The sequence below is a fragment of the Herpailurus yagouaroundi genome, unplaced genomic scaffold, assembly GCF_014898765.1.
Source record: "Herpailurus yagouaroundi ecotype Mexico unplaced genomic scaffold, PumYag 187, whole genome shotgun sequence".
Lineage (NCBI taxonomy): Eukaryota > Metazoa > Chordata > Mammalia > Carnivora > Felidae > Herpailurus > Herpailurus yagouaroundi.
The window spans coordinates 16,277,066-16,293,757 of NW_024412418.1; the positions used below are offsets into that span (position 1 = coordinate 16,277,066).

Genomic DNA, 16,692 nt, shown 5'->3' on the forward strand with positions numbered 1-16,692 from the left:
TGCCCAGGACTGCACAGCTGGGAAGTGGTAGGGCAGGATCTGACCCACTCATCAGCCTCTTGACCACAAGGCACACAGTTAACGTCTTTTGTTGGTTTACAAGGCCCCATATGACTGGTTCCCCATCACGTACTTTTGTAAACACCCCCTGAAAAATCTCTCCTCCTCCCCACGAGCCACAGGAATTACTACAGGCATGCCTAAATAGACACCACCCTCTCTCTTACCCTCAGGGGCTGTGTGTAGGTTTCCTCTTTCCGTTGGAGTTCTTCAACCTCTTACTGGGTCATTCGCTCACCTTCGCTCTTCCAGCCTCAGCTTAGACAGTGGCCTTCTCCCAGAACATGCCCTGGATGCCCCAGGGGAGATTAGTGTCCCTTCTGTGGGATCCGAGAGCACCCGGGACGTGGCCCTGCCCTGCATGGATCACATACCACTGCCACTGCCTGTTCGTGGATTCATCTTCTCACCTGACTGAGGGCTCTCACAGCACAGGGATTTCCTCATGTGTTGTTCTCCCCCAGTGCCAACAAGGGTCAAGTGCACAGAAAGTGCTCTGTAAATGTCCGTTAAGAGAATTCATGAATGTATAACCTGGCTCAGCAGTGGCTGTGACAATGAAGAAAATGTACCCCCCAGATCTCTGAGAACAGGAAGCATGACTGATAGTCCCAGCAGAGGACCTCTGGACCCACTACCACATCTGGGCTAAAGCCACACCTCCCGTGAGCTGCTCTTAGCCCCTGACCAGGCATGGCAGGTGTGCTAAGACAGGCCCATCCCTGAAAGAGCCGGGACTCCTCCAATAGGTGCCTGCGGCTCTAGGACATCCCATGGGCCTGGCAGAACCTTCCGTGGGCCGAGCCAGCAGTGTGAGGCTCCTCCTGCCCTCCTCTCCCTCCCCCTGCCCTCTCTCCTTCCTCCAGTGCCAAACCTCCGGCAGGGCTCTCCCTGCCTACTCCCCCTCCCACCCCCAGTGAAGCTCCTGAGTGCCCGATCCCATCCTGGTACCTGTGTCTCAGCAGACCTAAATAATACAGTCGTAACTGCTACGCCACGGCCTGTCCCCAAAGTCAGGGCGGCCAGACAGGCTCTTCCTCAAGGGACCACGAGGGCCAATATCCCAGCACGCCGCGAAAAGGCTAACTGGGGAAAGAGTAGGGGGCCTCACCTGCATTTCCATCTCAGGAGAAGCTCAGAGGAGGTCCTGAGTGACGGCAGGAATGGGGAAGAGACTGGGCGTAATGGCCAGGCCTTGGGTCACGGAATCAGGCACCGTCGCCGCTGTGCCCCAGAAACCCACCCCAACTGGGGGCGGCAGGTGACACAGTCTCCCTCGCCCCTTCCCGGCATCAGGCCGGCCAGCTTCCTCCGTCCCAGGGAGCCGGGAACAATCCTGGTTTGGCTTTGAATGTCAGACAGCAAGTGGCTGAGACCCGCCACGTTCTGCATCAGCGCATCTGCTCCCCATCAGGCGACGAAGCTTCACTCCACTGCCCACCGGCTGCCCGCCTGCGGCCCGGCCACTGGGAGCCGCGTGAGCATCTGGGAGGTGGGAGGACATCAAGAGGCAGGCTGTGCCGGGGGCACAACAGGAAACGGCCCAGTGACATGCAGCACGGCAAGGGTGAGGGCTCCAGCAGGCTCCTGCCACAGCTCCCCCTCTCTCAGCCAAAATGCCCAAAGCGGCCAAGAGAAAAAAAATACACCACGCTGGGTGATCACCGCAAAATCACCGGGTAGCGCGGCTGCCCTCCCTGAAGCACCTCCTCTTAGCTCGGGAGGGGAGTCAAAATCACCAGCTTGTTGCCAGATTCCAAAAGAACGCGAGCAGGGAATGATCCTGTACACCCGACAAGAGACAACAGGAGCCAAGATGGTCTTTGGGGCCCTGCATATTTCCATCCTATCAAGAATCGGAGACACGGATTACCTACCTGCCTCCACACCCTCACCACCGCCCCCCCCCCCCCACCGAAGGGCGCTGATGACAGAAATAAACAACTCGGGCACCTGCAAACCGATGCCTTTCCAAAAGACTCAGAGACTATGTTCTCATTTGGAGCGAACCTGATGTTCTTCCAGGTGGCAGAACATGACATACATGCATGCAAGTGATGTCGGTCCCTTCTCTTCATCCATGGACGCCAGCAAACCTTCTAGGCCTAAGTCACTCCTTCATTCTTACATTTTATGGGACTCCCTTTGCAGGCATCTTAGCAAAGGACGTGATGTTAACAATGTCAAAAGCCAAAAGCTCCTGAAACGCTTAAGAGGGGGACACAGTTAGCTCTTGACCTCAAAGCCTCTCTCCCCCCCCCCCCCCCCCCCCCGATCTTCTCCCACTCTAAACCATCAGAAACTATTCTTCTCAAGCGTTACAAGCAAAAGAATATCTCTGGTCGCGTGTCTGAATGATATGAATGCACCACATCCTCGTCTTTTAATTATTACTTTCTCATCTGTCTCTGAATTTTTTAAAAAGCCATTAGGCAACTGCAAACTAGCCGTGTCACAGATGAAAGCACAAGTCTGCATTAAAAAAATAAAAATAAAAAGACTGCACAGCCACAGCCTAACTTGGATCAGCAAAATTTGTCTAGACGTGCCAGGAAAAAAAAATTTTTTTTTGATGTTTTGTGATTTTGCAGCCATTTAAATTTTATTAGCAATTACAGAGCCTGTTACCACTGACTGCATCATGCAGTCACAGCCAAGTCCTGGCTATAAGAGCGTGTCTGCATGACAAAGCCCTGGGAGACCTCACCACACTCACTCTAGCGACACAAGACCACATAGACTCCCCCAGCTCGGGCTACTTCATTAGGATTCTCCCCTTGCAGGGAAAAGGCAGCACGCAGTGCCGATAATAACAGAGTTCTCTGGAAGTGGCGGGGAGGACTGGCAAGATGGAGTGAGGCTGATATTTGCACAAGAGTTGATTTAAAAGATGACTTTAAGATGACTATGCCACTAACTTCTCAGCTGGTGACAGTATTGGCATTTAAATTGGTAGTTCCCGAGAAAGTGGTGGTACGTCTCCAACAACAGCTGGCATCACCTGGGAAGGATGGAGGAAACCAGAGGGGGCTTGATGGGGTTCCTGGTAGATGCCGCATGAGTCTATCACCACCAGATAGGACTAGAATGGCCCCAGCAGGGATGTGTGAGGGGAGCTAGAATGAAATAATAAGATAAATCTTTCTAAGAGCTAGGGGTATTGGTGATTCAGAAATGAAAGGGGGGCGCCTGGGTGGCTCAGTCGGCTAAGCGTCTGACTTCGGCTCAGGTCACGATCTCACAGCTCATGAGTTTGAGCACCACACTGGGCTCTCTGCTGTCAACACAGAGCCTGCTTTGGATCCTCTGTCCCCTTCTCTCTTTGCCCCTCCCCAACTCGCTCTCTCTGTCTCAATAAATAAATAAACTTAAAAAAAAAAAAAAAAAAAGAAATCAAAGAGCTGCTCTCCTCCGAGAAGAGACCAAATTAGACAAATTCTCCCAGTTTTTCTCTAGGCTCTGGAACACCTTACCTCAACCTTTCCCCCAACCAGAGTCTGAGGTTTCCTGTCCCAACTCCCAGGGAAGGGGCACCAGGACCTTGGGAGAGAGTCTGAGCCTTCTCACCTTCCGGGGGATCAATAGGGGCTCAAGAGCACTGTATTTGGCATGAGGCTTCCCCATCCCAGGCAGCCCCACAGTACCCCCCTCAAAAGAAGTATCATGGGGTCCCTGGGTTCTGGCTTCTGAAAATGGTTCAGAGAAGGGAAGATGTTCACTTTGACTGGCGTGCAGCCGATGTGAACATTCACAGTACTTCTGAAGTAGAAGGGTCCACCTTCCTTAGCTTAGACAACCTGCCAGAAAGCACAATCTACAGCATCTTCCAGGCCATGTCTGAGGACTACAGGAGCCCAAGGAAGCCTGGATCGAAAACTCTCTGGCAACCCTGAAGACTCTCCCTTTTAGGGAGTCATGTAGAGCTGGGGAAGGCAGAAGACGGGAGAGTGTGTTCTTTCCAAGCGCCTACTATGCACCAGACGTCAGCGCCTGCACATGTGATTTTCACACACCTCTTTTCAACCTGTTCCCATTTCACAGATGAAGAAACTGGGGCTCCAAGAAAGGAAGGGGCTAACCAGTGGCAGATCTGGGTTCTAAACCAGATATGCGTGAGCCTGGGTGGCTCAGTCGGTTACGTGTCTTTGACCTAGGCTCAGGTCATGATCTCAAGGTTCATGAGCTCGAGCCCCACAGTGGGCTTTGGCTGACAGTGTGGAGCTTGCTTAGATCCTCTGCCTCTCTCTCTCTCTCTCTCTCTCTCTCTCTCTCTGCTCTTCCCCCACTCTCTCTCTCTCAAAATAAATAAATAAGCCAACATTAAAAAAATAAATCAATAAACCAGAAATGTGCCTCCACACAGCCAGTAAGGATACAGCTAACATTTATTCAGTGCTTAATATGTGCCAGCAGCTACTTAAAAGGTTGTCAAGGTTTTAGCTCATTTAATCCTCGTAACAATTCCATGGGATTTAAGGAAACTGAGGCTAAGTATCTCACCCACGTCCCCAAGCTCACCTGCGACACAGCCGGGACCCAAGCCAGGTAGTGTGATTCCAGAGCCACCCTCCCCGCCCCCCAACCCCGGAAATTCTGCACGTGCACCCTGCCCTCAAGCACCCTAAGGAAAATGTACACGTGGAACACTCTACCTGTTTGGAAATGTCTGTACTTTTGGTTGAAACATCCCATGCTAACAATCGGAGAACATTCTATTTCACTGAATCCAACACACGTGGATTGCAAGGCACGCCACTCTTTTATGTACAACTAAGAAAGGAAAAAACCTGGCCAATTAAACGAGGACACCACGTTTTCCTACCCCATCCATTATCAGAGGCGTGTCCGCTTGAGAGTTCTGAAAACATGAAAAGATGTGTGTCTCAGAACGAAAGAAATACTGGAGGCCTTCGCACGAACAGGATGGTGAAATGCATGACAGACGCAGAGTGGAAGCAAGGTACCCTGAGTGCAGAAAGCAACCTAACGCTCACTCTGATTTTTCTAGAATACCTGATAATCCTGACTTTTACGTGCAAGTTCCCAATTTAGACACAGTAGCAACTAATTGGTGCTTTTAGTGTCCTTGAGCAGGACAGAGGGGACCTGACTACAGCCCAACATGGCCGGGGGGCCTCCCAGCTTCCTCTAGGTGGGCTGGAAGGCGGAGAGCTATCGGCCCGATGCAGTAATAGAGCCACCCCTGAGGCCCTTCAAGGCAAAGAACTGTCACAGGCTGCCTACACACTCACCACCAGCACTCTGAGTACCTTTTCATCATGGAAATGGCCAAATCAAGATGCCAGGTGAATTTTTTAAAAAACTCTTTAAAAAGAGCTGAGTTTTTAAAAAATGCTTCATTTTCTCATACAATACACTCTCCCCGGGCTTTCAATCCACTCCTGATCTACTGACACACCTGCTCTTCTTCCACGACCATCATGCTCTAAAGGCAGGGGTAAAACAAACGACAACAAAATCCCCCGAGTGGATACAGTGAAAACGCACACGGCCCGTGGACCTCCAGAGGGCCGTGGCAGCTGCTGGTCACCGCCCATGCTTCCTCCTCTGAATGGACCCAGTGGGGCAGGTTGTGTTCTGGAACCTGTGAATGGAACGTTATTTGGAAACAAGGTCTTGGCATACGTAACCTAGTTAAGGTGAGGTCATAATGGATTAAGGTGGCCCCTAATCCAACGATGGGCGTCCTTTTAGGAAGAGGGAAATCCGTACACAGAGAGAGATGCACAGGGAAAGGGCCGCATGAAGGTGGAGGCAGACACTGGAGTGTTCCAGCCACGAGCCGAGGAAGCCCAGGAATGCCAGCAAGGAAGCAAGGAAGGACCCTCCCGTAGAGGCTTCAGAGACAGAATGGCCGTGTCGTCACCTTGACTTTGGACATCTAGCTTCCAGAACCATGAGAGAATGCACTTCTGTGGTTTAATGTCATCCAGTCTGTGGTATCTTATCATAGCAGGCCTAGCTAACTGATACACTCAGAGCACTCTGTATCTCCCTTCGCAATGTAAAATTACCGGCATCTTCCAACAGCTACGGGACCCTTTTAGAAGAGTTAACACAAGGTCAAACTCGTGTTAGGTCGAGTAGAACCTGACAAGCCAGAAGTGTCTGTATCCAGCCGTCAGGGGACTACCTGGGAATTTAGGCCGAGGTCTCAACACCAGGGCCGCAAGTCTCTCCTCACTATGGGCGCAGGGCACAAGGCGCAAATGTGGGGGCAGAAAGAGGGCGGGGAAGACTGTCATTTCTACGAATTCTAGGCCGAAAACCTTGGAGGCCACCGCAGGGCGCCGTGCGGGTTCCCACCCCGGGGTAGCGGCCGTGGGGACTGAAGAAGACAGTTCAAGCAATGAAGCAAAATGCCATCGTCAAAATCCACTTACGTGCTTAACTGTGCGGGGCCGTGGCAGAGCCGGGAGCAAGCTGACGCGGCCGCTCTGCAGGCGGAGACCAACCGCAGGGCCATTAGCCAGTGGGGCCCAGCCGCATGCAGGAGAGCCACTTCCAAATTTCCCTCCCTGCCAGGCTCATCTCAGACCCTCAAATATTTGTTTCCTTCCCTTGTGCACTGGCTCTGGCGTGTGGCCGGAGCTCGAAGCCGAAGAGAATTTCCTAAGAGCTCCTGGCTCAAGACTCTCTAAACTGAAGAGAAGATGTTGACCCAACCAAAGAAGGTGTTGCTACGGCTTTGGTTCTGTAAGTGAGAGCAGGAAGAGAAGGGGGGGGAGGAGAAGGGAACGTGAGGGTCCAGGGGAGGTAGGCAAGGGGCGGGCTGGACCAGTCGTGTCCGCACTGCACGGGCCAGCAGTGTCGCAGCAGACTTGGGTTTCGGCGTAATGTCATTACTGCTTATCGAGGGAAAATGTCAGCTGGCATTTACTGAATGCCTAACACGTGCCAGGCCCCCAGTTCTAAGCCTCACACACATCGGCTCATTTAAGACAACAATGTCCTGTGGTCAGCGGAGCTGACCTTCACCCTCTGTGTACCAGCAAACAGTGCCTACTGTTTAAGGTCAGCTCATTCCTAACTGGCTTATGGCCTGGACATAGCACCCTTGACCTAGTAATTTCAATATCACCCCTGGAGTAGGTAACATTATTATCCCCCTCTTACAGATGAGGAAATAGAGACAGAGTAAGGTAAAATGGTGCCCAGAGTCCGAGGTCATAAATGGAGGCTGGCCCAAGGCCCCTCTTCCTAACTACAGGATTTATGGTCTCACATTTGAGACCATATTGAGATAAAACACAGTAAGCGAAGCAGGGGGCATGCCTGGAATCACCCAAGACGTTTAAAGACGAATACACGAACAAACAAAAAGCCTAAGTCAGAAAAGAGGCAACATTAACACCCATGGGTCTTGGATTTCTTCTGCACAGTGAATGCCATGGAGGCAAGCGAGTTTTTCTCCGAAGGGCTTAAAGGATGTAGCGATAAAGCACAGAGATATTCTCTGGACTCTTGCAAGTTCCAGTTTTGCTTTGTGAAGTTCAACTTCTTCAGAAAGCTTTTGAAATTCAGCCCTTAACCATGGCTTGCCAGGTCTCAGCTCTGGAGGAGAAGGACATCTCAATCACATGAGCAGGAACGCAGGGCATGACTCCCAGAGAGAGAGGCTCGGCGGCATGGCAGGGGGCAGGGGAGGGGTGTGATGAAAGGCCCACTGAAGCCCAGATGGCTTTAACCGTCCCTGGGAAGTAAGTGGATAGATTCCCGGGGCTGCCACAACAAAGCAATGTAAACTGAGCGCCTTTGAGCAACGGAAATTTCTTCTCTCACATTTCCGGAAGCCTACAATCAAAATGTCAGCAGGGCCATGCTCCCTCTGAGACTCTGCGTGGACCCTTTCCCTGAGACTCTTCAGCTTCCGGTGGCGGCTGGCAATGCCTGACACTCCTTGGCTCGCGGCTGCATCATCCTGCCTCTGCTGTCACCAGGCCCTCTTCCCTCCTTTCTTCACGCTGTCTTCTTATAAAGACACCCTACTTCAGTACGACCTCATCTTAACTAATCCAACCTCAATCACCCCAATTCCAAATAAGGTCACATTCTGAGGCACCGGGGCTCAGGAGTTCGACATATCTTTTGGGGGGGATGCGATTCAACCTAGAAGAGTAACATTCTTGCTTTCCAATTATTAAAGAAAAGAAGCAGAAGTGGGATGCCTGTGAATGTCACCCTGTTACACAGTAGGCAGGGTGGCTGGTCACTCACCACATAATAATTTTAGAAAACAAAGGAGAGCTGGGTGGATGTCTGGATGAGTCTGCTAGAGCTGTGGCCTCCACCACATTGGTGGCCTCTGCGACAGAAATGTATCATCTCACCATCCAGTCGGCCGAAAGTCCCAAACCAAAGTATCGGCAGGTTGGCTCCTTCTGAGGGTGGTGAGCACGGGTCTTTTCCAGGCCTCTCTCCTTGGCTTCAAACGGCCATCTTCCCCCCGTCCGTACCTCTGCATCCAAATTTCCACTTCCCGACTTTCTGGGGAATTCTGCACATGAGCCAGGTACGAGGGCCCTGGTGGAATAGCTGAACTACTGCTGAAGTTTGATAAGGACAATACCTCAGACTCCAGTTTTGTGCGCTCTCTCTGCTGGCCCTGTAGCATCAGGCTTACAAGAAAACATTACATGTGGCGCCACCCAGAGGCAGAAGATGAGAAAGACGATCAAAAGGAAAGGAAGAGTTTCTGTCCCCACCCTCAACCCTCCCCTTTCCTCCCCTTTTATGTTTCTTGGTGATCCTTTTTCCAAACTCGCCCTTTCAACCCTCTCATGGATTTCTGCCATCGCACAGGAGCAATGACCAGTCGTGCTCAAGAAATGGTTGGAAACAGTACAAGCAAATAAAATTCAGGTTCCATTTTTGTCCTTTTCTGTCTCTGGACTTGGGAGAGTCACAGAAATCTTATCATTTGACAAGATCCTTGAATTTATCCCCATCTCCTCTCCACTCCATCTACATGTGCGCACACACACACACACACACACACGCACAAAGGGCCTGAGATTTGAAAATCTGTACATGCCTCATCAAAGATATCGATCGATTTCATTTATCAAAGAAGAAAACCACTTTGTGACACAGAACTCAGACTTCCAAGATCTCTCCCCCATTTGGTCAGGACACAGATAAATGGCAGCTAAAATCCAACACCAAGTTGGAAGGAGATCTTAAGGCTCGTGATTCCAGGTCATGTGTTGAGTTCTAGATATTTGAACCGCTGCTTTATTACAGCTTGTGGCAGTAATTACAGTACAGTCTCTCCTTTCAGAGACTCATAGCGCTAATGGCCATTTTAGAAATCATTTCCATAGAAGAACATTATTGACATTTCTAACTCTTTTTAAAAAAGCACGTTTGTAGAGGGGCGCCTGGGTGGCTCAGTCATTTAGTGTCCGACCCTTGATTTCAACTCAGGTCATGATCTCAAAGTTCCTGAGTTCAAGCCCAGCGTTGGGCTCCATGCTGTGGACAGCACAGAGATGTCCACAGAGGGCTCCATGCTTGGGATTCTCTGTCTCCCTCTCTCTCTGCCCCTCCTCTGCTCTCTCTCTACAATAAACATTTTTTCAAAAAGAAAAAAAAGAGCAGGTTAGTAGTGATAACATACAGGAGAATCTGAGCAGAATAACACAGATCCAGGGAGAGACAGACAGGTGGTCTCTGATGGGGAAGGTGAAGGGCACTTATTCTCTGGGACAATAGGCGAGCTCTACATAATCTCTCTGCGGCTCAGTTTCGTCATCTGAAAATGACAACGGTCCTCTCCTCATAAGGCTCCTAACAATCAAATGGGTTAATAAGTACAAAGTGCCGGGGATAGTGCAACCTAGAGAAAGCTCCCAAATAATGTGTGCTTTCATGGGGCTTCTACGTTTTTCTAAAATATCTCTATTCCTTTTACTATCTATCCCCCCCCCCCCACCAAAAATTATTTGGATAAAATGATCATTTGGGTCATTTTACCAACCAAAAGCAGAAATTCACTCAAACTATCCCAAAAGGAGCCTCTTCTCTCAAAATTCTAAGGAGGAGGTTCTCCAGATTCACAAGGTGGAAAATTTAATGACTCAACCCGGGTGGAAATTTATTCTGGTCCATTAATAGACATTTCACCAAGTCAGAAACAAGACTAGTGAATAGGGGTTGGGAAAACACTCAACCTCTTTAGATAATAAAAAAAATAAAAATAAAAATATATAACTTTTCTATTAGCCAGAAAAAATATTTTTAAAGATATTCCTCAATGCTGCCAAGACTAAAATAAAACTAGAATTCTCCCACATTGCCAGTGAGAGAGCACACTGGTGCCACCTTTAGCAAAACAAGTGGGCATCTGTTTCAAGAACCAAAAAAGGCTTCCTGTCCCTTGACCTAGTAATTTCATTTCTGAGAACTCAGCCTAAGAAAATCTCTCAAAACAGGGAGAAAGTCATATCCACCCTCATGTTCACAACACTGAACACTATTTCTAACAATGAAAAACTGGAAGCAAATGCCAAATAAGGAGTAAACAAACTATATTATACCAAGTCAGTGGACTGTTTTTCTAGGCATTAAAACTCCTAGAGAAATATGAAAAAAAAAAATACATTAAAATGTTAAAAAGGTTAAATGTTACCTCGAAAGATCAAAATCTAAAATTGTATTCCCACAGTGATTACAACTGGGAAAAACCTTGAATAAAAACTTCTAAGAAGCTAACAGTGGTTCTGCTAGAGTTGAGACTTCAGGTGCAATGCCATTGTTTTTCTCCTCCCCATTCTAAGGTTTACAGCATGTGATTTTTATTATGTTTACAATAAAAAAAAGTTTCTTCCTGTCTTACGAAAAATCTCTCCTCTGCCGTGGGTACAGAATAGCCTCTCACTGCATCATATCCCACCTCGACACAGCTCTCTGGACTCTTCTCTCACCCTTTGGAAGGGGCAAGAACTCTCTTTTTTTAAGTGTACAACCTTGTAAATGGCAAAGCTATTTCACAGGATACTTGAGGCAATCAGCTCTCCGAGGTGAGGAAATCAGGCACCTTCACTCTCCTCCCAGGAAGTACCACGTTGTTCCAAAGAATCAAAGAAAGGACACGAAGTGGCACGAATTCTACAGGAGCCACTCTCCAGGTGCCCTTGGAAAGACGGTGCAGTTGAAGACCTCGGCCTGGCCGACCGCAGCTGGCTCCAGCTGAAATCATTGTGCACACTGTCCTCCGGGTATGGATAAGTTCCTTAACTGACCCCAAACGTGTGACCACCCCACCAGAGAGGAGTGGCGAGGTTACACGGCACCAACTTGATGCACCAGTGAGCAACCTCACAAAACAACAACCGTGAAGGCTAAATATGGTCACGTGGCAAAGGGCCTCTCATATGAAGTAGAAACAAATGGGTTACTCAATCACCCATCGCCATGACGACGTCTGTATAAAACAGTTTGTGTAGACTGACCAATAGTAGCTAATGTTTACAAGCCACTTATTACACCCAGGCACTGTGCTGTGTGCTTAAGGTGCATTTAAGCTTCACAACAATGCTTGCTAGAAGCCTTATTCTTTTCATTTTGGAGAGGAGGAAACTGAGGCACCATGAGGTTAGGGACTTCTCATTCAATCCTCCCAGTGGCTAACGTCTAGAATATCCTGGTACCTTCTCTAAGATCACGGAGCACGTGATCTGGGCCGAGGGATTTGCACAGTCTTTCCCCAGTGCTCACACCATCAGGTCCTAGACTGGGAAGGAATACGTAAGAGATTCAAAAGGCAAGCAGAATTTGTTTTAGAAAAGCGACCTCTTTTCCTTCCCTCTATTACCTAAGCTTTTTAATGCTCTGTTTTTATAACTTAAAGACAAAAAGGAAAAAAAAGAAGGTCAACCGAGGAGAGATTCTTTAATGGGTGTGTTTGTGCATACACTTTTTTTTTTAATTGTGGGGCTTTTGGGGTTTTTTTTTTTTAATATTTATTTTGAGAGAGAGAGAGTGCACACAAGTGGAAACGGGGCACAGAGATGGGGAGAGAGAATCCCAAGCAGGCTCCACACTATCAGTGCAGAGCCTGACGGGGGACTCGGTCTCACCAACCCCGAGATCATGACCTGAGCCAAAATCAAGATTCAGATGCTTAACTGACTGAGCCACCCAGGCGCCCCTAAAATTATGTTTTGATCAAAACACTAAGTAAATGCCAATCAAGTCCTTACTATGCTTGGGGGTTAAGGATAGGAAATGAGGAGACAAAAATGAGAACAGCCAAGACAAGCCTGTTCCAAACCAAACTAAATAGCGCCAGGCAGCTGCTGGGCATTTTTTTTTTTTTTTAATTCTCTTTCCATCACCTTTTCCAGTTTGTGCATGAATTCTGAAATCATGGAACTGGACTGACACAAGACACAGAATCTCCTAACATTACACAGCTTCTATTGACAAAGCTGGAAATAAAACTTAAGTCTCAACTCCAAACCGTGTATTCTTTCATAAACGGACCCTGTGCTGAATAGTCCCAGCTCAGCTAAAGACAATCTGTGTTAACCAGAGTTCAAATACACACCATATTCTAAAAATGGTCATTCCACATATTTGTGTAGTTTTAATAATGCTCAAAACTGGACAGATTCTAAATTCTTTTTTTTTAATGTTTATTTATTTCTGAGAGAGAGAGCACAAGTTGGGGAGGGGCAGAGAGAAAAGGAGACAGAATCAAAAGCAGGTTCCAGGCTCTGAGCTATCAGCACAGAGCCCAATGCAGGGCTCGAACCGACGAACTGTGAGATCATGACCTGAGCTGAAGTCAGATGCTTAACCGACTGAGCCACCCAGGCACCCCAAAACTGGACAGACTGTAGAGTTCACCCATACAATCACATATGTAACTCAAATTACAAACGTTACGTTTCTAGCAATTTTAAAGACCAAGAAACAGAGAAAGCTGAAATAGACATTATTAATACTGTGTTTAAAACTCTGAAAAATGAAAACGCCTTACGTATGCTGGTCCATTTAGAAAAACAGTCACCTGCAACAAGCAAAATGAATATTCCCCCCACACGCGGAATAAACACAACATATTCCTAACCCACCCCCTCCCAAACCTTCCCTGGGGAGTGGGAGCAGGCAGGTGGGGGATCCTGGAGCCCTGGGACAGACAAGGGGCCAATCTCTGAGTGAGCAGCCTGTCTGAGGGAGAGCATCATGAAGGTGGGGGCGCGCTGGCTCCAGACTGGGCTCCAAACCCAGTTCTTCTTCCCGTGCGTCAAATCCCAGTAACAGCCACGGCAAAGTTCAAATTATCATCTCTCAGCCATTTCCTCGGCTGGCTTCCAGAGCCCTTTCTGGAAGATTCGGAGCCAGAACACACGGTTCTCCTGTCAGTGAGGCCCTGTGGCCTGGTGCCCGAAGCCCACAGACAAGCCAAGAACCCGTGTCCAGCCAGCTGTGTGGTCCCAAGGCAGTGACCCATTAGAACACCCTTAGGCCCAGCACTCCTCAGGTGTGCTTCCTGCCTGCCAGGGTGCCACGGCCAAGCTCACTCTGCGGTGCCACACTCTGGTGTGGAAGAGAAACGCACTCCATGGGGCGGGGAGCATGATCGTCCAGCACCCCAGACGCCCTCGACTCGCGTCTGCAGATTTCGAGGGCACAAAATAGGAAAGAGGCCGAAGAAGGAGATGGTGGGGGCGGGGAGGGTAAGAAAGAACTACCCCCATTTGCCCACGCCATATTAGCAGAGAGAAGGCCCGGCAAGAGCAAACTGCCGTCTAGTCACCACCAGCCCTGGGCCGTATACTTGGCATGACGCTACACCGTATTTAGTCACTAAGAACATTCCACCATGTACGAGATGGGAAAGATGATCACCAGCCGGGGCCTTGGGGTCAGGCAGGCAGCCCTGAATTCAAATCCAGATCTGCTGCTTGCTAGCTGGGGGGACACCGCAGCCATGTAACCTCTGGGAGTCTCGGAGTCCTCACATGGAATGCAAAAAGCAGTGCCTCAGGGTAGGGTTTAGTAGAGCCTGCTGGAAGGGACCTCTGTTCTCCTGAGACTGTGACTCTGTCCCCACCAAGACTCCTGTCTCTGCACAGACCTCGCTGCTCCCAGGCACAGCTGCGGAGTGCAGAGGGCAGGGTGGCTGGCCGGAGGCCCAAACAAATGCACCAGCTTGCAGCACGTGGGGTGTGCAGGGTCTGAGCCGGATCAGGCCCTCCTCCCCTCTGCCCCAGGATCTCCTCCACCCCCACCCCAGCAAGAGGCCAGGCCACTCACGGCACTCCTTCTCATCACTCTTGTCGAAGCAGTCGGGCAGCCCGTCACACTGCCAAGCGCCGGGGATGCACCGCCCGTTGCTGCACATGAAGTTGCCTGGAATGTTGCACTCATTGGTGAAGTTGTTTCCAGGGAGCAGCTGGCTCTCTGCAGAAGAGAGAGGGGACGGGGACATGAGACAGGCGGAGGCGGCAGGGACCCGAGCCCCCACAACCGACGGGGCTCTGGTTCGACGTGGCTCACATATGTGAGACTTCCAGTAGGCAACGTTACCTCCCTGGGCTTCAGTTTCCTCATCTGCAAAATGGACCGATAATCCACCCAACCCCTACCCTAGAGATTCTAAGAGAACTAAATGGAAAAATACAGGGAAAGCCTGTAGCAAGTGCTTGGCACACAACTGATGTTCACTGACTTTCTCCTTTCTCTGTCAAAAAGCTTGGTCGTGGGGCACCTAGGTGGCTCAGTTTGGTTGAGCGTCCAACCCTTGATCTCTGCTCAGGTCATGATCCCAGGGTCATGGGATAGAGCCCAGCATCAGGCTCTGCACTGAGCACGGAGCCTGCTTGAGATTCTCTCTCTCCCTCTCCCACTGCCCCTCTCCCCTGCTCTCTTTCTAAAAAAAAAAAAAAAAAAAAAAAAAAAAATTTTAAAGAAAAAAAAAAATTAAAAAAAAAAAAAAATGGTTGGTTATAAAACCCAAATTCTTTCCAGGCCATCAGCTGTGGCTAAAAATGAAAGTTCCAGGACAGGAGTGAGCTCTGGACTCCCAATCCCTCCAACTGCAGGAATCATGGGCTCCTTCCGGGCCTCAGACCCCGTGGCCCTACAATCACCAGATATTTGAACCTGGGCCTGTCAGCAGGAACACCGGGAGACCATCTCACTTTAGCCCACAAACCCACCTACGGTCATATGGGGAGGAAAGGCCAAACTGAAATTTGAACTCAGGGCGGCAAGGTCACTGAACTATTTGCCAAGAACTCCTGGAGGTTTAGAACGAAGCCCCAGGGTTTAGATTCCAGGGCACCGAGCACAGTCACCAAATGCTGAGGCCCTGATGAGAAAAGGCCAAGTCTTAGGCTGGACAGCAAACAGGGAAGAGCAAAGGCTCTTCACGGGGACGGGGCTGCTGAATTCATCCACCAATGGACTCTGGGGACAGATTTTCAAGGGAGCCAGAATCTAATGAATCTCATCAGTCTGAGCCAGTGTGTTCAGCAGCCAGGAGATAAGGAGCCATCTGGAAGTAACGTTGTTTTAGGGGAAAAGGAGAGAAAAAGACCAGGCCCTCCAGGGGTCCTCTCTGAATCTTCAATAAGCCATTCATTGAACATCTGTGACCAGACACTTGTGTAGGTCCTAAGGATGCAGAGATGAAAGGTGGGGCTCCTCCCTGCAGCCCAGGAAGGCATGAGGCTATGCCAGTGGTCTTACTGCCACGTGCAGAGAAAGAGGGGTGTCCAGACCTGCCTGGGAGCAAGAGGAAGACAGCAGGGCCAAGGACCCTCTTTCACAAGCTTTGCCAAAGAGAAGCATCTCACTCCAGATCCCGGACGTGACCTCTTTTTCATGCTGCTAGCCTTTACGTAGCTTCTTATTTTGACCTGGAACGCCCTTCGACCCGTGAGTGTCCTCGGAAACCCCTGCGTACCCTTTTGCATACAATGTGTATGTAACTCTCCGTCTGAACTGTTCCCTGACTTTTCCCAGCAGAAATGAGCCCTTACTCTGCTGTGGCAGCTCCAGCACTACTGAGATGGCACTAAAAGTATTTTACAAGTGGAACAAACAGGCAACAAGAAATTGGAAAGGACGCAGCCCTAGGCAGGCAGCACCACATCGGCCGTGGATTTTCCTCGCGGACCATCCACCCCGCCACGCTGAGTAACATGCGTGCACATCTCCCTCCTGGAAACTTTTGTAGCTCGCTGAAGAATTCCATAACAACAGCTACAGGGAAGAGCCGCGCCCTGCCTTACTCCCCACACTAGTATCCCGAACAACCCTCTTGACCCCTCCTCGCTCCATCATCCCCTTTGGAGGGCCAACAGCTGAGCCCTGCACGCCAGTCTCAATGCCACAGGCCTGACTCCAGCCCAAGGGATCGCCACCTCGCACCAACCTTGCTCCCAGTCTCCCAGCCTGGCCTCCTCGCCTCCCCTCCACGTCTCTGTGGCCAGCAGGATCTTTCTAAAGGGCAAATCGATCGTGACTCTTTCTCACTTTAAAAAGCCACTGAATGGGTCCCCAACGTTCTTAAGATAAAGTCAAGTTTTAACATGCTACAGAAGGTTCCGGGGAAGAAGTGGCCTTTACAGTGGATGCTAATACACAGAGAGATAG

At 49.7% G+C, this 16,692-nt stretch overlaps 1 protein-coding gene across 1 annotated transcript in view; it reads right to left on the reverse strand.

Annotated features, from left to right (window-relative positions):
- LDLRAD3 (low density lipoprotein receptor class A domain containing 3) overlaps positions 1 to 16,692 on the reverse strand; it is a 195,547-nt gene that overhangs the window by 156,320 nt on the left and 22,535 nt on the right. Inside the window, exon 2 of the mRNA XM_040495438.1 lies at positions 14,347 to 14,493. Within this exon, the coding sequence (XP_040351372.1) occupies positions 14,347 to 14,434 (88 nt within the window). The 5' untranslated portion in view covers positions 14,435 to 14,493. The remainder of the gene's footprint in view (positions 1 to 14,346; positions 14,494 to 16,692) is intronic.